Source organism: Heliangelus exortis, chromosome 1 (genome assembly GCF_036169615.1).
Source record: "Heliangelus exortis chromosome 1, bHelExo1.hap1, whole genome shotgun sequence".
In the NCBI taxonomy this organism is placed as follows: Eukaryota; Metazoa; Chordata; class Aves; order Apodiformes; family Trochilidae; genus Heliangelus; species Heliangelus exortis.
In genome coordinates, this window is record NC_092422.1 from 139,032,840 (window position 1) to 139,053,610 (window position 20,771).

The 20,771-nt window shown below is 38.5% G+C and overlaps 1 protein-coding gene across 4 annotated transcripts in view; it reads left to right on the plus strand.

Moving 5' to 3' along the window:
• Nucleotides 1-20,771, plus strand: part of BRAF (B-Raf proto-oncogene, serine/threonine kinase) — an 84,668-nt gene that overhangs the window by 26,773 nt on the left and 37,124 nt on the right. For all 4 annotated transcript variants that reach the window (XR_011722709.1, XR_011722710.1, XM_071727161.1 and 1 more), the window contains exons 4-7: nucleotides 14,391-14,494; nucleotides 15,116-15,218; nucleotides 16,436-16,584; nucleotides 17,701-17,820. Coding sequence is in view for 2 of the 4 variants with exons in the window: in XM_071727161.1 (XP_071583262.1) it covers nucleotides 14,391-14,494; nucleotides 15,116-15,218; nucleotides 16,436-16,584; nucleotides 17,701-17,820 (476 nt within the window). In the remaining 2 variants the exon portion in view is untranslated. The remainder of the gene's footprint in view (nucleotides 1-14,390; nucleotides 14,495-15,115; nucleotides 15,219-16,435; nucleotides 16,585-17,700; nucleotides 17,821-20,771) is intronic.

Consider the following 20,771-nt stretch of genomic DNA (forward strand, 5'->3'; position numbering starts at 1 on the left):
TACTCTTATTCTTTTCCCCTCATCTGCAATATTCCTCTTTGTTCCATCTCCTCTTTTTCACCTCTTCCTCAGTCTTTTTATCAGAGGTGTGGTAAGGCTTTTTCAAGTCTGAGCTGTTTTGCTTTTGAAGGAATCCTTTTATATAAAAAATAATAAATATGAAATAGACTACATCAGGCTTATAGACAAGAATGAATTTTTTTTTGTATTCCTGATTACAAGTCAGGAAGAAAAGGCAACTGAATTCCAATGTGAACCAGCTGATACAATTTTGGGCCAGCACAGGTTTGCTCAAAAACATACATGAGTCTGTGCTTTCCTGGACTAGTATTTCTTCTCACTTTTAACCCTAAGCTTTTTGGTTTTGGGTTTTTTGGTGAATGTTGTGATTTTTGTGGTATCAGCCATGTTTGTTAGGAGCTTGCGGGTTTCACCAGGGAGATTTAAGTTCAGGAGTGGCAGCTTGTCTGTTGCCATGCATTGACTAGGAGTTAACCTTCTAGCTTAAGGACTTGCTGTGACTTGATGAGGGAATTGGAGCATTTAGCAGAAGTACTCAGTGACTGGCAGCCCAATGGCAGGAGTTTTTTCCAGTGCTGAATCTAAATGCTCTTTCCTGGCTAGGGGAGGCAAACGTGGTCTAATGTGGGTGTAGTCAGGGAGAGGCTAGCTTTGTACTACTGGCTACTACTACTAGCTACTGTATCTAGCTTTCTAGTGGAGTCTAAACACCATTTACCTCACCAGTGTAGCCCCCTCCAGCTTGTTTCCAGCTTGCTAAATGTGGGACACTATGAGCAAGAGTTTCAGGAAAATCTGTAGTCTTTTGCTGTTGTAATGAGAGAGGGGGAAAAAAAGTTGTACCACCAAAAAAGTGGGAGACAGGCTAGTGCAGGGAAGGTGCAGGTCACTTTAGTCTCAAATCTGTAGATGCACACATGAAGAAACAGAAAGATGCCCTGCAGATGTTGTGAGGCGTGAGCTGCAAGCGTGGGATCACTGTCCAGAAGCTCAGGATTTAGCTTCATGTGCTTTATACAAGGTGGAGGTCAGCTGCAGTTCTGGTAGGAGAGACATGGTTTTGATTGAAGTTGTTATTCTAAATAAGCACTTGGAAATACATACTCAGGCATGGTAAGAAGATACTGCAAATTAATGGTTCAGCTTTGGCTCAGGGACAGACATGACTTCTTGTTCTTCAGTTTTACACATTGCTTGGATCTAGTTATGTTACTGAGCTGAAGGGTTTTTTAATAGATCTAGTAAATTATCTTTGTTATTAAATTATGTAATTAAATTATTATTTAATAACAAATTATTAAATTTATGTTATTAAATTATCTCTGTTTTAGAGGTGGGAAGCAGTACTTACAGGAACTCTGAGTTTTTGGGTTATTGGTCTTGAAGCTGAAGTTCATTTCTCTGAAACCTGAAACAGTGTCCATGTTACTGTCAGAAATTTCTTCTATGGTGATACTTACTGCAGTTACTCTTTTTTCAATATTTATTGATCCTACAAGTAGTCTCTTGAAAAATTAGGAAATTCCAGAAGCAATCCTGGTTCAGAAGGAATTGCAGCTTACCAGGCAGTTTTAACTTTAAGTAGTCAGATAGCAAGCTACCATCTAGCAGCTTTCAGTTAATATTTATATGACTTTGTACTCTCAATGGATAGAGAAGTGATGCATGTGTCTTAGACTTCCTTCATTACCTTTGGCTTTAAAAACTGAAATCTGTTGTCTCACTTGTGCCCATCAACTGAGCTATTTGCTTATGTAGCCATGACAGTAGGATATGGTTTTCAGGTGTACAGGATAGCTTCAGACAAGGTGCGTTGAAGTGGGAAGGAAATTCTTTGTGAAAATACAAAGTGGGCTATGAGCCCTTCTCCTCCACCCCACCCCCCAAGTCTCCATTCCACGTGTAGGTTAAAGTAAAGGTAAAATGTGTCCTACAACCAAACATGTAGAGATGCTCTGAAAGTTGTGGTGTTGCAATGAGCTTCCCCCCACCCCAGCCTTAACTGCTTTCAGTTAATATCTGCTTCTGGAAGAAATGTCTTCTGATATCACAACAATACTTTCAGTCTCTACCTCCAACCACAGACACAGTTCAGGAGGGGAGAGAACTTGTCAGATACTAGGGAGTCTTTTTTTTTATTGGGGAATGCAATGACAGTTCTTCGAATTACTTTAAATTAAAGTGACTGGAATTAAGTTGGTGATGGAGAATCAATTCTTATTTATCTTTGATCATACTCTGAAGCAGTCCCAAGTACTACAGCAACCTTCTGCTAATTGTTTAGTGCTGTTAAAAATGCAGGAAATGGGGGTGGAGGGAGATGCTTACATTTTTTACTTGCCTTGTTACTTGAGAGTTGTCTGCATATTTTGTTTATTAGTAGTATTGTTTGTGTGTAGGATCAAGCAAATACATCTGTTTGAGTTGGCTCCAATTCGAAATACAATGTGAGGAAACGGATGGAGTAGAAGAAATGAGACTATAATAAGAGTAAGTGATTTTGGTAGATAGGTAGTGTAGCTGATGCCAAGCTTCTTTGTATGTGCCATGGTGAAGCAGTGTTGGACAAAGTTTTTTCTGATTTAGGAAAAGGTGTGAAGGTGCTTCCTTGAAAGCCAAGTCAGTACGTGGCAGAGCCTGATGATGATAATGATCAGTTAGCAGTTGAAGTCAGCCAACAATATTGATGCAGCCAACAACAGCAGAGTTAGAACTTAATGGCTGTTGAAGTTAAAACCAAGTAGATAGCTTGGTTGTTTTGAGGGGAATCCATAAGTGTCAGAAATAGAAAATTGTTTTCCTCTTCAGTCAGCCTGAGAAGGGATGAAGCGAAGTCTCCTTCTCTGAACAGCCTCCTAGAAAAAACCAGCAGATTGTTTGCTGTTCTCAAGAGAGAAAAAAAAATATTTATCCTCTAATATTTATCCCCTATAATGCAGAGAGGTAAATGTCTGAATTGCATATACTACTTCTTTCCTCAGTGGCATGGTTCAACTGAGTAGTTAATGTCCTTTGGAGAAGCATTCTGTGTGGATTGGAGCATGATAAGTCTGCAGATAGGTTTGTTTTGTTGGGAGAAGGATGTTGAAATAATCTACCTAAGATCATCAGTTTTGAAAACATTGATGAGACTTATCCAAACTGGGAGAGAGAATTAGGGAAAAATCAGTTTGAAGTTTGTTTGGGTTAGGAATATAAATGGCCGTGGGGAGGGTAGTAGTGAAGCTGCTAATTAAGAAGAGCTTTTGGGTGGGAGAGGGAGGTAAGAACTTAAACCCAGAACTGGTTGCTAGAAGTTTGAGATACTGTGTTATGTGCTGAGATTTAGTTTTGGTGGAAAGGAGGTAGTCTTGCCACAGGAAGTAGATGATTGTGTGTGCATAAAATCGCAAGTTACATTTACCAGAGAGACTTCAAAGAGAATGTATGAGAGAACACAGCCTTGTAGAGTGGTTAGGTAATTGCATGGTGGACTAGCTTTTTTTTTCCAAATTATATGATTGGAGGTGTAAGCAAGGAGAGGGAAAAGAAACAGAAGAGACTCATACAAATTAATGCAAGGAGGCACACAGCTGGTTGTTGAGGAGCGTTAGTAATTCAGGGAGAAAGAGGATTAACAAGTGATCAGAGGTATTGGAAGAAGTCATTAAAAATCTCAAGAGGGTAGCTTCAGTTCAATGTAAGAGGCAGAAGACAGTGAAAAAGTTTTAAATTAATTGAAAAGGAGGAGTTCCAGGCAATGAACATACAGAGCTGTCTGTGAGTATAAAGATTACAGGATTATGGTATTTGCATATAGGACAGGATTTAAACTTATTGGGGGATTGCTTCTAGTTGTGTAATTATTTTTTTTTAATTATTATTATTATTTGTGGGTTTGGGACAGGGGAGTTTTTCTGAGCACCTGGGTGTGTCTCTGGAACTTGGGATAAGGAAAAAAAAAATATTCCCAATGGCAAGGGCTATTGCAGTTTTTGCCTTTAACTGTAGGAGTTGACAACACAGTTAAAATTATCTAGGAATTTCACATGTTGGGTTGCTTGCTTACTGTAGACCTTAGGACATTAGACTTCTTAGACAGGTTTCCTGTGGCACATCTTTGTTCCTGGTGCCTTGCAGGATAATGTTCCAAGACCTTGGATTGAATAAATATTTTGTGGACATATCTGGAGTGAATCTCTGTCGCAATGGAAGAGTACAAGAACAAGGAAGGCACGGATGGTATTTTCCCTTAGTTGTCTTCCAAATTTGAGCTATTTGTCACTCAGGAATTCTGAGTTGAAATGTTTTATATAGAGTAACCCTCCATCCAGCCTCCATTGAACCCATACTATGGATACTATAAGTTTGTGTCTTGTGGTAAGGAATTCCATGGCCGTGATAATATGTGGTGTGAATAATTGTATTCCATGTTGGTCTTTAAATCTGCCACATGCTATCTCTTTATATTTTAAACTGGAGGAAATAAAAGCTTCTGAGAAATGCCATTTAATACAAGGCATGGTACAACAACAAATGGCTAAAACTACTAATAGGAACAATAGTAGAAGTTTTGTGGTTTTGTAGTGAAGTCTAATAGGAAAGAAGAGAATGGAGTGAGGGGCTCTTAAGTACTTCATGGATAGCATCATATACCTTGCACATTGGCAGCCCTGAGTTCTTTTGTTTACTCAAGGAACCTCTTCCAACCAAGAACTTGCAACATGGGGAGAAGCAGCCTGAAACCATGTGAGCAATCCCGAATGCTGATATGTTGGAGCATGCAAAGTGAGGAAAAAATTGGTGTTCAGGTGTAAGAATTGAAAGGCATCGGGTAGTGCTCTTCATCTGCATGTAACCTGTTTCTGTCTGCCACACACTGCTGGTTTCCAGGGGAAGATGTTTGCTTCATGTTCTCTGACTACCTTGGTTTATTTGGTTGTAAAGGTAGTAAGGTAAAGGTAAAGGTAAAGGTAAAGGTAGTCAATGCTCCTCCTGCTTTAGGAAAGCTTAGCAGCCTTCAAGTACATCAGCTCTCTGCAGATTCTGGAGAGAATCAAATCATGATGAGTTTTCACCCACCATGAAGTCTAAAAACTTCCATGGCAACTTCTAAACCAAAAGTACTAATTTCATAAAAAAGAAGTTTCCCTTTTTTCTGTGTCCAACTGTGAAAGATTGTGTGTTTAGTTTTTCCTTGTTTTGCCCTTTTTAAGTTTAAGAGTAATTAGAGGTGATTTGTGTAAAAACCCAGCATAAATTTGGGCCAGTCATGTTCTTTTCCACTTTATTATGTGTTGGTATGCTTCACAGAAATGTTGTATGTCTGTACGTGTTAGAAAGTTCATGAAAGCTCTCCAGATGCAAATGTGAGACTGAGTTTTTAAAAGGGAGAATTTCTATTTTTAAGACTTAAAGAAACTAAACAGGATTATGAATGCTGTGGATAAGGACAACCCTTATTTTGGGTTTCTCTTGTCACACCTTGGTTAATTAGTACATCTGCCTTTTAATTATAGAAGCAATCATGTGGTCTCTGCAGTCATGTAGAGTGGAAGAATCAGATATTTTTGCCCTACCTAAATTCTTAGCATAAATTAATTCATCATGCATGCACAACAGGGCTCCTTCAAATATTCTGGTTTTAAACCTGCTACTTGATTAATTTCTTTTGACTTAAGATTTGCATCTTACTTTCTGGAGTTTATGCTGTGAGTTTGTGCCTCAAGCCTACCAAGTAGTAAGCACTGGATTTCTATAGAGCTGTCCTACCTGTTTCACCTGTCAAGTGCAAGGCAAATACAGAGAAGAGATGTTCAGGCAGCTGCATAAACTAGTTTCTTGCTTTTAATTACACACCTCGTTTAACACGATTAGGTTTTTCTAATCAAGAACAATTAAAAATACCACAGAAATGGAGTTTATTTTTAGCCTGTGCCAATTGCTGCTTGCTGAATCTCTCAGAATGTTTTGGAATTGCATGCATCATATGAACAGACTGGTAGAATGAAGTAAATGGTAGCTTACTTTCAAGTAAATTTTACTTGATCCATTTTTATTTTTTTAAATATTTGGATTGACTGGGAGAACTGTTGGCCTACCCATCCTGCAGCTGAAAGGCAAAAATCAAATTAGAGACTAAATAACCCACTTTCCTTGGGAAGGAATTTAACCACGGAAGACCTCTTCTAGGCTGTAGATAAGCAAACAAAACGTTCTCATATCACAAGGTTGTGCCATGAAACAGACTTCACAGCTACCATGAGTAAGCCCTTCCTGCTAGGAAAGCCTGAAGAATGTGTCTCTGGGAGGTGTTCAGTGAAGCAGAGTGGGCAGCAGTGCTACAGGAGGTGATAGCAGGGTCTGCCTTAAGTGGAGGTAATTTTCTTCACAGCACCCTTGTGCAGTGGTTTAGACAGGTGACCAAAATCTTGCATTAGCTGTTGCTGAGCAGTGCTTGTGTGGGGTGAAGGCCTTCCCTCTTTCTCTCCACTTCTCCCAGTGAGTAGGCTGAGGAGGGGCACAGTGGGGACATCTGACCCCAAGTGACCCAAGGGATATTCCATGCTATGTAATATCATCCCCTGCAATAAGACAAGGAGGAGTTTTTCTGAAGGTGTATTGCTCAAGGACTGGCTGCACGTCAGTCTGGTAGTGAGTGATTGCTTCTGCATTGCTAGAAAAATTCTTTTTTTCTTTTTTTTTTTTTCCCCTTATTAAATTGTCTTAATCTCAGTCTAGGAGTGTTCTTGTTTTTGTCTTTCCAGTTTCCTTCCCCCATCTCACTAAGCATGAAGTGAGCAATCAGATGAGTGGTGCCAGGGTTAACCACCGTGCAAGCTAAGCTTAATGTTGGGTAAATTTGAAGTGGTATGTGTTGAAAGGAGAACAATTTAATCTACTTCAGTTTTATTAACACACAGTCTTAGATTGTCAAACAAAATATTAAAAACTTGCCATTATAAAATCAGTGCCTTGTGATCTGGACTTCCTGGTGAAACACTGATCACTGCTTTTTAAGAGTATTCCTAAAGTAAGGAAATCTTAGTCGTTTGTTTTTTGTTTGGTTGGGTTTTTTACCTTAAGAAATGGGAAGCCTGTCTATAGAAAGGAATGGATGATAGAGGAAACTGTTGTTTGGGGTGTGTTTTCTTCACCTCCTGATATGCTAGGTAGGCACTCCACGAAATGTCATGCAAGTCACAAATCTGAAAATAATGGGAAGAAATATTATAGTTGCATGTCTGGTAAGTTGTTCTTAAATTCATGGTTTCTCATGCTGCTTAAGTAAACTAACCAACCAAAGCTTTATTACTTGTAGAGAATGTGTATACTACCTGGTGATTAAAATATCCATTTATTATGGGATCGGTTGCAACAGCTTGATGTGATTTCTGACCCTTCTGTAGTACAGTTTCTTGCCCCCTCCTCCCCACATTTAAAGCACTTGGAGTGTGAGGCAATACTATGCAAGTGGATGCTGGATCTGACCTATTAGAAAGATTTCTTTAAACTATTTTCTAAGTTAAATTTCTAATGTGCTTGAATTTTTGTTTGGAGAGTGTCGGTTACTTTTTTTGTCACTCTAACTAAAATTTTAAGACGGTGATCCCACTGTCTGCTGTCCCCTTATGAATGATCAAAGCTCTTCTGAACACAGCTTGGGAACTAACAGTCCCACAAAAGCTTGAAAAATGGTAGTGTGGAGGCTGCTGTTCACTAGGCACAGCAGCTTTGGTCCAGTGTGGGTTAGTGATGGTATACTGAGCATATGTTTCTGTATTGACATAAATCAGTCCATTTTACAAATGAGTGCCCATTAATAGTGTTGGAGGTATGTGTAGGTGCTGTTAACCAATGTCTTTGCAATTAAATGCATTTCATGGAAAGGAAGTAGCTTCATAAATTGGGTAAATTCACTTCACCTTCCCTTGGAAACAAGATTTAATGCAGTGGAATTGTCACCGATTTGTCTTACTAAGATATTCATTAAGAATGTATATTCTTAAATGGTGCTTTGTCCTGGAATTTGTTCAGAGCTTCATGCCCAGAAATCCAGAAAAAACATGTTTTTCATTTTATAGAGGATGTGATGTTCAGTATCATCTTACATCTCTGCCACAGAGGAGTTTGATTTTATCTGTCTGTGCTGTAAATGTGACTGATTTGGTTAAACATTTGTTTTCCATACTTAGAATGAGAAACTAAATGTGGATCTCGTGTTTGGATTTTTACAAGAAAACCTAAATATGTCAGAAGGCAAAACTAGTTATTTAGCAAAAACATAGCTTAGCTCATTTCTCTCTCTACATGTTGGATACTGTGACAATATTGCTGGAATTTTTTAGTCATATAGACACCAGGGAGGAAAAAAGCCAGATCTTTCAAGGTGTTTGTGTTGGGGTAGATAAATCAGTACTTTGATATTTCAAAATCCATGCTACTTAGAATATTCTTGCTATTGTACCTAGTACTCTGTTTAACTGTTCAGGATTTTTCTGAAGCTCTAAGGTATGTTACCCATACCTTCCATATTACACTTCTGGGTAGCAAGTTAGGCTGAACAAAAAGCATAACTAGCTAACTATGTTTTAGAAGAGTAATACTAGATATTAAGAGCTGACTAACACCTCAACTTCCAGAGAATACCTTTTGCTTTGATTTTTGAAGTGCTGCTCAGTCTTTTCAGTCTCTTTATTGCTATAAAATATGGGAAACTGCATTGGTGTAAGGAAGCATTTTTAACTTACTGAGACTATGCCAGCTTCTGCTCTGATGTTAGAAAAGTGATGTAAGAGTTATTTAGGGATGTAGCTCTAAATTTCTCACTGAATTGGGAATGACCTGATTTAGAAAAATAAATTATTTATTATGTATTCCTTAAAAGCTTGTGGCTACAGTACTAAACATATATCACTGTTATTAATACTTTCTGTCTATAGAAATAGTTTACATGAGTAAAAGAAATAAGTGCTATAATTCTAGTTAAACTGTCCAGATAGTAATAGTCTGCTTTGAGACTTTTTGGAATCTGGAATAATTATCATTAGTTTTCTTGGGACTTCACGTTTGACAAGTTGAGCATGAGTGATCTTCTTGAATCACTCCTTGTTCTATATAAGATTACAAGTAAATTACTTTATCTGATATTAAGCTACACACTTAACACACCTGTATTGGCAGCTTCTGTACTTTTCCTCAGTATTGTATAGCCCATTTTCTCCCATGTTGTTTGCCTTTCAAAAATTGCTGAATTAACTTTCAGATTGTTATAAAAACCTAAACCTTTTCTCATCTACAAATCTTAAGTATATAAGTATCTTACAAAAACCCTTAGCAAGTAATATTGTGTCAATCACACCACACAGCTTGGTGTTGTCAGCAAAGTTGCTGAGAGTGCACTCATTCCCACCATCCATGTTACCAACGAAGATGTTAAGCAGCACCGGTCCCACTACCAACCCTTTAGGAGTGCCACTCATCACTGGTCCCCATTTGGACATCAAGCTGTTGACCACAACTCTGAGTAAGACCATCCAGCCGATTACTTATGCACCAAGTTGTCCATCTGTTGAATCCATGTATTTCCAATTTAAAAATCAGGATGTCATGTGGTACAGTGTCTAATGAATTGCACGATCCCAGGTAGATGGCATCACTTGCTCTCCCCTTGTCCACTGACACTGTGATCCCATCATAAAAGGCTACCAGGTTTGGCTTACACCCTTGGTAAAGCCATTTTGGTTACCACCAATGCTCCCACATTTTCCTTGTGCCTTATAGCCTTCAGGAGGATCTGCTGATCTTGCCAGGCATTTTTTTGTTCCAGTGAAATGCCAGCTTTGTTCAGTTTACATGATTACAGTCGTAAGAGCATATGTTTTCAAGTAGATCAGAAATTTTTTCACGGAGAACCTATTTTTTAAAAAAATGCTGATCTGATTCAGTGAAAATGCACAGTGGGAATCCTGTTAAAACCCTTGATGGAACTGATAATCCCACTTTGGTTCCTGCCCGCCTGCTGTGCAGGAGCTGCTGGCTCCTGGCAGGCAGCCTGGTAGCTCGGCGGGTCAGGAGCTGCACCATGCTGGGGTTCCTGCTCCCTCTGCTCCCAAGCTGCAGGGCCACACACCCTTCCTCCAGCTGGGGGTTGGTAGAAAGCTGTTCTGAAACTCCTGCTCCAGGGATTTGGTTAGCTGGAAAAAAAGCGTTTGTTTTGGGGTTTTTTTTATTTCAGATTGAGTCGCTCTCCAAATCACTTTCTTGAAGTGGGATTTTTCATTAACTTTGCAGTTAGTTGGGTGTGAGGATGGGACAGACAAAAGAGAGATTGTAGATGGAGTGCTTTGCAGGGCAAGATTTCTGCTTTACAGCAGGTGCTGGTAGGTGCTGAAGGAGGGGGCTGAGGGGCTGCTTGTGCAGATGGTGATAGACCGTACTGTACCAGTCTGGGAAAATGATAAATCAATACTACAGGGATTTATTCTAGTATTTAGTTCTTTTAATTTAGCCTTCTGTTTCTCTGCTTGGGTGGTCTGTAAGAGAGTGTTCTAAATGTGATGCTGATTCAGGATCCTGGTGATTTTTGGAAGTGATCAAAACAGTTCCCTAACTGTTTTTTAGCTGTATCTTGCTGTAGTTGGCAGTAAAGAGAAGAAACGTTCTATCGATGTTTATAATTGCAGGTTGCATAAATATGGCTGGGATTTTAATGTCCTGGGGAAGTAATACTGAGCAATAATGAATAATAAGTGAGGAAGATGCTTAATGCACATTTTTTGTAGTCCTGTTGCACTTGCTCTGCTGTAGGGGACCTTCATGCTGATACATGACATGTTCTGAGAGCTTGCCTTTCTGACTTAACTGATTTCTTAAAAGGAAGTCTGTAACTTCATAAATCTTTGCTTTTATCAAAATTAAAAGGAAAAATAAATTTTAAGTCATCTGAAGTGGCATTGTTTACACCAGTGTAATTCATTAATAGAGTTGGAGGTTCCTGATGCAGATCTTGGCTTTATAAGGTATTGGAGGATGTCACCCTTTATGGAGGATCAGTGCTGGAGGAAGAGAATTTATTCCAGTGAGCACAGGACTCCTTCCCTTTTTCATTTTGACTTTTCTTTAACGATAGTCACCTTTCTGCTGCTTGGCTTTTCCTCCTTGTCCTTTTCCATTCCCTCACCCAGGTCTAGATTTTGCTACCCTGGTTTCTTTTAATACTTAGTGCCTCAGAGTTTTCTGCTTAAGCTAGAACCTCTTTCCCCCTCTATGCTCAGTTCTAATGCCTCTCCTTGGTAGGTTCTTCCCTCTTCTTCTCCTTGTCCAAAATGAGCCATCTTTTCTCCTGGTTGCAGCATAAAAGCTGCTTGTTCAGGATGTGCTTCCATTGCCTCCCTAGCTGTTTCAACTGGTTCTCCCCCACCATGGTAGTTCACTCTTTGTTTCCACCTCTCTTCCCCATTTAGCTCTTCACTCTGCCCTCTCTCCTGTTTGGTTGTTTCTCACCAGTGTGGTGCTGGAGATTCCCTCTCCCAGTATATACATTCTCCTTCATGCCCCAACCACTTTCCTGGCTCTCTTCATTCCCCTTTTTCCCCTCTAGTTTGTCAGCCTGTCAGTATCTGAGTGTCATCTTCCAGTATGGGTATCAGTGATGAAACAACTGATGTTGCTGGAAAAGTAGACCTGAAGTGTCTGGGGGACTTCATCTTGGTCCAGTGGGAACTGTGCTTAGAGTAAAATCAGCTGTGAGCTGAAGTTCATGGTTGGACCTGATGTAGGGGGGAGGTCGAAGCACACCTGAAGTCTTCGGAGTTTTTAGTCCAATTCTTAAGAGTATTTACTCTGTAAATATGTGTTAGAGGAAGGGGAACTTGTGACCTGGCACTGAGGGGACAGACAGGAATGATGATGGTGCTAAATCATAGTTACAGTTAAAGTTTTTTTTCTTAACAGGATGTTATGATTAGTACAGTACAGAATTTATTATTAGGATGGCACAGGGTTTCTGCAAGCAGAATCAGTATTGTACAATTTATAAGTAGTGTAATACAGAATCTATACTATATCTTAAATTATAATTGCTGATCACCTGGACCTCCAGCTGATTGGGTCTAATATTTAGTGTGTGGTTTGCCGTATCAATATAACAGTCATAATATAGAATAGAATTTCATATAAAATAATACACATCACTCCTTCAATCCTGGGAAGAATAAAAGAATGATGGAGATGTGTCCCTGGCTACAGCAGACCCCATGTTTTACTGTCTGGCAGCAGCTCCAGTCCAGGTCTCCCCCCTTAGGACTGATAACTGCTTAATCTTATGAAAGTTTTATGGGACCTGTTATTTGTCTCCTGTTTTGTGATGGAGTTGTCTATACCACCTGGTGTCCCCTTGTTCCTGGGACATTCAAGGCCATCAAGGAAGGGAGTAATGAGCCTGACACCCAGGAACCTTAAGGGAGGAAGAGGAGGAAAAAAAAATCTGTTTGATTTGTCTATTTGATTCACAGGACCTTCAGGGGCTAATAATGAGGGGAAAGGGAACAAATCTGAGACCTGCTTGGTCACAGAGAATGTCTCCTTGCGTCCTAAAATGGTGTTTGTTATGCTCATTGTGTTGTCAGGGATCAGGAGAAGGGGGGGTACCCATTGCAGGAAGACCCTGTGAAGAGCTGATTTCAATGTGAACAAGTAGTTTGGTAGAGAACTAAGCAACAGAGGGCTGAATTTTACAATGGAAAGTTGTTGACAGCATTGGCAACAGATTGTGCCCAGGCTCCCTCTTAGTATCAGTGACAGGTATTTAAAAATATGGTTTTTTGCTGTAGGAATGACCTACAAGTCGTTGAAAGCCACAGTGATAACTTCTTTTACTTAGCTTAAAAAAAAGGTGCATTAAGAAATGATGGCATATGTAAAACAAAATCACAAGGCTGAATATAAAGATTGTAAAGCAGTATGCTGTAGGATTTTTTTTCAAGGCATTAGTAGAAATTCTCTTCTTAAAATGTTTGTGTTGACCAGATGAAATGCACAAATATCCTGTAAGAAGCACTTTCATATTAATGGGAGGAAGACTGTGGTGCAAAATGTATCTTCAATTTGTCTCTTCTGAGAGAGCATATGTTTGAGTTCTGGAAATGCAATATATAGTGTAATCTCAAGTGGTGTTCACAAAGCTACCTGAAATAGACTGCTATGTTTCACTGTCATCCTTAAGTAGGACATAGGGCCCCTAAATACCCATGGAAATTTAAGTGCAAGGAGGAAAAGCAAGGCTCCAATCCAAAGCTGGTTGAAGCTGATTAAGAGACTGTTTTTGGCTACTGAGGGCTCTGGCTTAGCCCACTAACTAGCGGGCTAGAATTCAGCTTCAGGTGTTCAGAGAGACTTTAACCAAAAAAGTTAAGTCAATTGTTTTTTCTTTTGCTTCACATTTGAGATAGTATCTGTGATTGTAAGAGCTGTCCTCATGTGTATACCACCTGAAGTGTTACACATTATTATTGTTTAGTTCTAGAAGTAGTAAGTGGGTGATACTCAACCCCTTAACTACACAGAATCAGCGGATTATGTATTGTTCTGTTTTTATGGCTTGGCAGAATACGCTGCTAAGTCACAGGTATACTTAGAGATGATGCCCTTTTTCCTCTGAGATATGCCTACAGTGAGAGTAGAGGCAAGGAAAATATCTGTGTAAAAAGACTTTGCACAGTCTACACTTCACTGTTTGGCATGTTACAGTGTGCTTCTCCATTCTTTTCATCTTGTTAGACATTTAAACTTTTCAAATACTGAAACAGAAGGGAGGAATACGTTTTTCAAATAGGAAGTGTCTGTTGAGTTGCAAATATAGGTTAAAAAGAGAGGAGATTTCTGCCTGACTCAGATGATTGTTTCATTTCATTTGTTTGCATGCTTCTGTTTTCGAAACAGAAAATAAAAATTTTACATTTTCTTTTCTTTTTTTTTGAGTGCAGTCCAGGTTAATTCTTCCATTCTAGTTCTGCTTAATGTGTTACCTCACTTAATTTTACAGCTTGGCCTGAACTTTTAAAATATGTATTTATTAGCTGTCTGTGTGCTGTGTCTCCACTTCCTTCAAGATAAAAAGAGTTGGAAAGCCACTTTTAGTGTTGGGTCAAAACTTCATGCAAGCATTAATAGAAATGTAGAACTTGTTCTCTCTTCTAGCTGAGCCACATTGCTTATCTGCAGTAGTCACCAATAAAATTCTTCACTGCACAAAAAAGATTTTGAAAAACTCTTATCTAGTGTTCTGTAAAGCATCATGAAAGTGGGGTTTTGCAGCTGACAGTCAAAATGGTTGTATCAGTTTGAAGGGATAAAATGGAACTTTAATTTCTTTTATATTTGACCTTTAGGTTCCAGCAAGATGTGGGGTAACAGTCCGAGACAGCCTAAAGAAAGCTCTGATGATGAGAGGTCTTATTCCAGAATGCTGTGCTGTTTACAGAATACAAGATGGGTATGTTTTGTGTGTGATAGTTTTTGCTCTTAAAATCTCTTCTTGGAGTTACCCAGTATGGCCAATTCTAACCAAAGTTGTGGAAGCTTATTTCAAAGGTCAGAATATTGTGATATTTTACTCAATTTGTGCCTGGAAGACAGGTCTAAAGAATGGCAAGCTCCTAGGAAAAAATTCAGTCACTCCTAGAACAGGCATAATGAAGAGTAAGAGAAGTTTATAGGCTGCTGGCAAAACACCCATTGATCAAACTCATGCCAACCAAACAAGGATTAAATAGATTTCATCAACTTTTTGGGTTTATTTGACTTGTTTATGGGCATTCTTAACTGAATTGAGGGGAACTGAGCTGAGGGGAGGGGGAGGCAATGGAATTTCCAGCCCTGAAAAAACTGAGTAGATAATCATTAGTACACAAAAATATCTTTGGAACTTTGATGGAACGGGTACTTTGACAGGCACTTCAGTTGATCAGAGAGGCATCTGTCACTTCGGTTTGAAGGAATTGGCCACTACTGGAACTGTTTGAATAAGTCCCTTTCTACCTGACCTCACATCTTCTGCAGGAGACCTTCAAGGGCCTGTGTGCTGGTGCTAATGAAAGGCTTATTTACACTTTAGGGAGAAGAAGCCAATTGGCTGGGACACTGACATTTCCTGGCTCACGGGGGAGGAGTTGCACGTAGAAGTCTTGGAGAATGTGCCACTCACAACGCACAATTTTGTATGTACTGTGGTATTTGGGTTTTTTTAATGAAATGTTGAGTAGGGTTAAAGTAGAGGGCTTTTAAATTCAAATTAACGATCTTGAATGTTATTTTTTTTCTGTGGGATGTGGTGGGGGTTGCAAAAGAAGCTTCTGATCACAATAGCTTAAGTGAATTAGATAGACTTGTAATTGAAACAAGTGATGTTAGAGTATTTGATCACCCTTAAAACTTTGACATTTGGATGGAATACACCCTCTAAAATCTATAATTGTAGGGGGGCTCAATCAGCACTGCATTGCAGAGCAGTAAGAATAATCTACTATTTTTGTATTGCTGTATGTATAAAATGTATTCTGGGCTTCCCTGCTGGCTCTGCAGAAGCAATTAACTAATGAACCAACTATTCCCAGAGTCGTGCTGACATCATCAGTGATGCTAGTGCACAAATATGTTTTGACCTGATAAGGCACCAAGTAAATGAAGCTGCTAAGCAGAATCCATCCAAACAGTTCCAGCTACATACAACGTCCTGGAAATAATGTTTCTCACATTGAGAAGAAAGGCCTTTTGTTTAAATTTAAAATTATTTTTAAAAAGTCTATTTGCAAGTTGCTAAAATTATTTTACTCAACTCATTTACTCAAATGAGTTACAAAACTCATTTGACTATGGCTGGTTAGATGAAAGGCTATTATTAGGCTTAACTTTTTTTTTTTATGTCCTTCTGCAGTTTTGATTACTACATGTGGTAATAAAACTGGAATGTGGTTTTCTGTTAAGTATTGCTAAATTTGAAATAAATTATTCCCCCTCCTCCATAATATGGGAATAATACCTGTTTACCCTGTGGCTATTTTAAATGTTTCGGAGTTCCAAATTATAACTCTATATGCAACCATACATAGAAGCCATATATATATATTACATATATATATATAATATTGTATTTTCAGTCTTTTTAGTGTTGGACATCAATGTCATTTGGCTCCTGGAAAAATTAGAAGATCATACAGAGTTTCAGCAGCTTTTGGTTTCATAGGTTATATCCAATTAAATGCCTAATGCCTCTAGCATGACAATAGTGCAGTGTTTTGCTCCAGATTGGTTGCTGGTTTTCTTGCTGCTAATGAAGTGAAACATTAATTGCAGATGTATTTGAGGGAGGCAAAAGCAAATAGCCTATCTTAGGCTTGCAGAAGGACTCCAATTATTATTTTTTTTTACAATATAGGTACGAAAAACTTTCTTCACGTTAGCGTTCTGCGACTTTTGTCGAAAGCTGCTTTTCCAGGGATTCCGGTGCCAGACGTGTGGCTACAAATTTCACCAGCGCTGTAGTACAGAAGTGCCACTGATGTGTGTTAATTATGACCAGCTTGAGTAAGTAATCACAACTGGTTGGTTTTAAAGTTTTGCCTTTTTATTAAGCTTATAGCTCTCAGCGATTTCTTACATTAAATGTGTAATTCGTGAAGCCAGAGGAGGTAGCTGAAAAAAATATAGGAGTTCAGCTGTTCTTGTGAGACTGCATAATTTATGTTCTCTCTTCTGCCTCGGACAACCAGTTCATATTTTATTTACTGGACTAAGAAATGCTTTATTTGAAGTATGAATGGGGTGGTTGAGCATTTCATTTTAACAGACAGACTTCTCATTGCTCACAGTAGTTCTTATTAATCTAAATTTTTTTTTCATGATAGCTAGGGTCCTTAAATTTTTAGATGTGGGTCTAGATGAGGGTTTATTCTCTTCAACCTGAAAAAAATGTTAAGGTACACTAGTTAAATATGGTGAAACTGCAGTTGGTTTTACAGTGATTGAAAATAAATCCATTTGTTAGTTTGATGCCTAGTTAAGAAAAGTAAAAGAAATGTCTGAAACAGTCATGTGTTCTTGAATTTAATTATCCATCTGTTTGTTTAAGTCTTTGATGTAGGTTAAGGATCTGGTGTAAATTGGCTCCGTGTTCTATTTGATAGGTTTCAGTGGAGGCTATTACATTTTTTAAATAGACTTCCATACAAGGCATCACTTAAGATGCTAGTTTTCACTCCAGAAATAGAAAATAATTTAATTTTTTCTTGTGTTGGTATTTGTTTCCTTGGGCACCTCTGAAGTTTGTGCTCAGGTCTTATGGATAACATAGCTCTATCCATTTGGTCTTTGGCATTGCATCAGTGCAAACATTAAGTTCATGTGCTCAACATACAGGTATAAATTCTTCATTCTCGAAGAACCAGATGTATGCAATTTCAACTAAAATATTTTTTAAAATGCTTTCCACAAAGGTATATTTACGGCATGATCCTTTGTAAAGTAAATAATATTTTTAGCAAGTCTTGAAGATTAATGTGTTAGTGTAGTCTTTATTTTAAAATTTTGAATTTGATCAGTGAAGGTTTGGGTTTTGTTGTTTTCCAATCTTTGGGTGTTATATTGTGAAGCTCCTGGGTTTTGCACAAGCTAGGTTGTTTTTGTTTTGTTCTTGCCTCACAGTTTGCTGTTTGTCTCCAAATTCTTTGAACATCACCCCATACCACAGGAGGAGGCCTCCTTAGGAGAGACCACCCCAGCATCTGGATCGTACCCCTCAGTGCCCCCCTCAGATTCTGTTGGGTATGACCTTATTTGTGCTGTTTAGTAATATAACATTTCAGTACTGTATGCTTAGAAACACTCAAACAAACTGCTTTGCAACTCTCTATAATGTTGTATTCTGGCTTGTTATGCAACTATGTTCACCAGTACTTAACTCGAGAGAGGTGATTTTTTTCATTCACATGTATGATATAAATTAGTACTGAATCTAAATTAAACAAGGGCTTAAGTATCTGTAGAATTGGGGCCTTACATGTTAAACTGATTTTTTTGGTAGCTTAGACCTGGTCTAAACTGGAAAGATTTTATACCTAAATTTAACACATACCAAAATTATATATTCACAGTATTCTTTTAGTTTCTCTTATGAAACTACAGTTTATTTCCCTTGAAGTAACATACCTCAGTTTCAGAGTAAGCCACACCACACCACTGTAAGATTGTAAAAAAAAAATGCCAGTTCCAGGTTCATAATACTGCTTTTCCACATAGTTTTAGTATCCTCCAGGCCAGCTCTCATCCTTCTATGTAATTGTTGGAATATTTCAATAGCACCCATTTCCTGCAGATCCAGGTTTCATAAAATTAGACTTCTAAAACTGACCGCAGCCTCCATGCCCTCTATTTCCATCAAAGGCTCTGGACCCTTTCTCTCTCTGTGAAGAGATAGGTGATCATATTTACATTATATTCCTAGTAGCTAAGAAGTTACTGACACCACCCAGCACTAGATAGTTCAACAAATCTCAGGAAAGAGTAACTCAGGGATGTATACAAAAGGCAAGACACCTGATGCAGATTTATTAAGAACACCAAATACAAAAGCCTTCAGAAAAACAGTCCTAGGATGTGTGTGCAGCATGGAGATGAACTGAGTTTGTCAGAGAGCCTCTCTTGGAAGAGTGAGCAGTGTGCCCAGACGAAAGCAGAAACACAACTGGAAGCTATACAGACACCTATGGACTCTGACTAGAAAAGAAATTCCAAGACTGTTTTATGAAAGATCAAGTGTGATGCCTGCCAGGAGAACAGATTGACAGTCCTGCAGAGGGAGCCTCATTTGGTAAGTACAAAGAGAGCTCATGTTCTTATTTGTACTATTTTTGTGCTATTTCAAGTACATTTGGAAGAGCCTATTCCAGCTGGTGGATGGTGCCTTTATGTACTATTAATATTGTTAGTGCAGCAGTTGTGGACGCAGCTGCTTCTTGTGGTGCTCCAGGCAAATTGGGCTCTTCCTTTCTTACAGCACAGCTGAAATTATAACAAGGCTACAACTATTAATGTGTGAAGAAGCTTGTTCATACAAACTGTTACATGCTTGCACATTCCAAAGGCACTCTACAGTCCCAATCTTAATACTGGAATTTGCTAACTTTCTTACTTTTCAATTGCTTCTGCCTCACGTTTGTGTTTTCTTACCAGTTTAAAAGGATACAGCAGGATAGATTATCTTAATTAATACCTGCACTACTTTAGGCAGTCTTAGTTTTGTGAAGTAAAAACTGAAAGGAAAAACTGAGATCAAAGCTGATTAAGTTCTTAGTGCTTTTAACTTCACGTATACAAAAAATGTTTAAATATACTTGTCAATTGAATTTAAGGAGCTTTTCTTAAATGTTGCACCTGTAAATGTTTATGGTTGCAGGAGCTGTAAAAGGGTTATACGTTTCTGCTTTTTACTTCTTTGCCATGCTGTATGGATTTTTAAACAAAACAAAACAAAAAAGTGTTAATTGTGCCTTCAAAATTCTGTTTATTTTGAAAATGGTTTATGTTTATCAGCTGGTGTTCATAAGTAGTATGCATGTTACAAAACCATGCAACTTTCCCCAAGCATCTGTGTTTGTAGTATTTCCTTTCAGAACCAGCTCAGATGCAATTGTATAAACATATAGCACCATCCATGCCTTTCTCAACTTGTCCTTCTGCCTTTCCTTAGTATTACTTCTCTGCTTTTTAAAGGCATAATCATGGAAGTATTAATTTATCTGAATGTTTTAGAGTAAAAAAAATTTTAAAGCTGCTTTCTCTATTGAAAAACTATGCTTACCCACAGTTTTGTTAAAACAGTTCAACTGTTGAATTAAAAAAAAAAAAATCAGCATCAAATATCCATCTTGTCTGGGAAGAGAGTAATGGATTGAAATTTGAGAGTTGGGCAAAGGGATTGAAATTATGAGGAACTGGCATTTTATTAACACTTATTAGTTTAATAATTGTTCTTTTAATTTCTCTGTTCTCCTAGCATCTTGCATGGCATGGCCCACAGAGGAATCCCACCCACTAACCATTTGGTAAACCTCAGGAAGGAGAAGGGAAACATCCTTCATCTTTAGCCTTGTGAAGGGATGACAGCAGCAGGCAAGGTGCCCAAAGAAAGAAGAGTTTGTATTGCAAGACAAGCTCAAGAGCAAAGGCCTGTGTGACATGCTGAGAAATTGTCAAGTGATCAAATGGAAAAATTGGAAAGAGAAGGGGACATAAAGGAAAAGACCATTGGACGTGATGCAAAAGCTGCTAAACATGCTGGAGAACTTTGTTTCACTTAGCTCATGTGTAACATGAGCAATCCAGTCCTGTGGCCTTTTGTTCTTCCAACTGTAAGCCATAGGCAGTCCCTCCAGACATTCCATCTCAAAATAAGGGATCAGATGTGGTCCCACTTGCCCATTTCTGAACCCCTTATAAAAATGTGTCTGGCCTCCACATTAGGTCATCTGTCCCATTTCAGCTTTTTCAGTCTGCACTATCCTGTTGTGCCAAAGCAGTCATATTAGTTATAATATGCACTTAAATGGAAAGAATTATTAAAAGGGTAGGTCTCCCTAATAATAGCCACTTGTAATAAAATTGAAGTGCATAAACTTTATATAATACATTGTATTCATTTCATTCCTTGCACTACCTTAAAGTTCCTGTATCTTTGCTCGCAAAATATGAGCCCAGAATTTCTGTGAACCCAATTC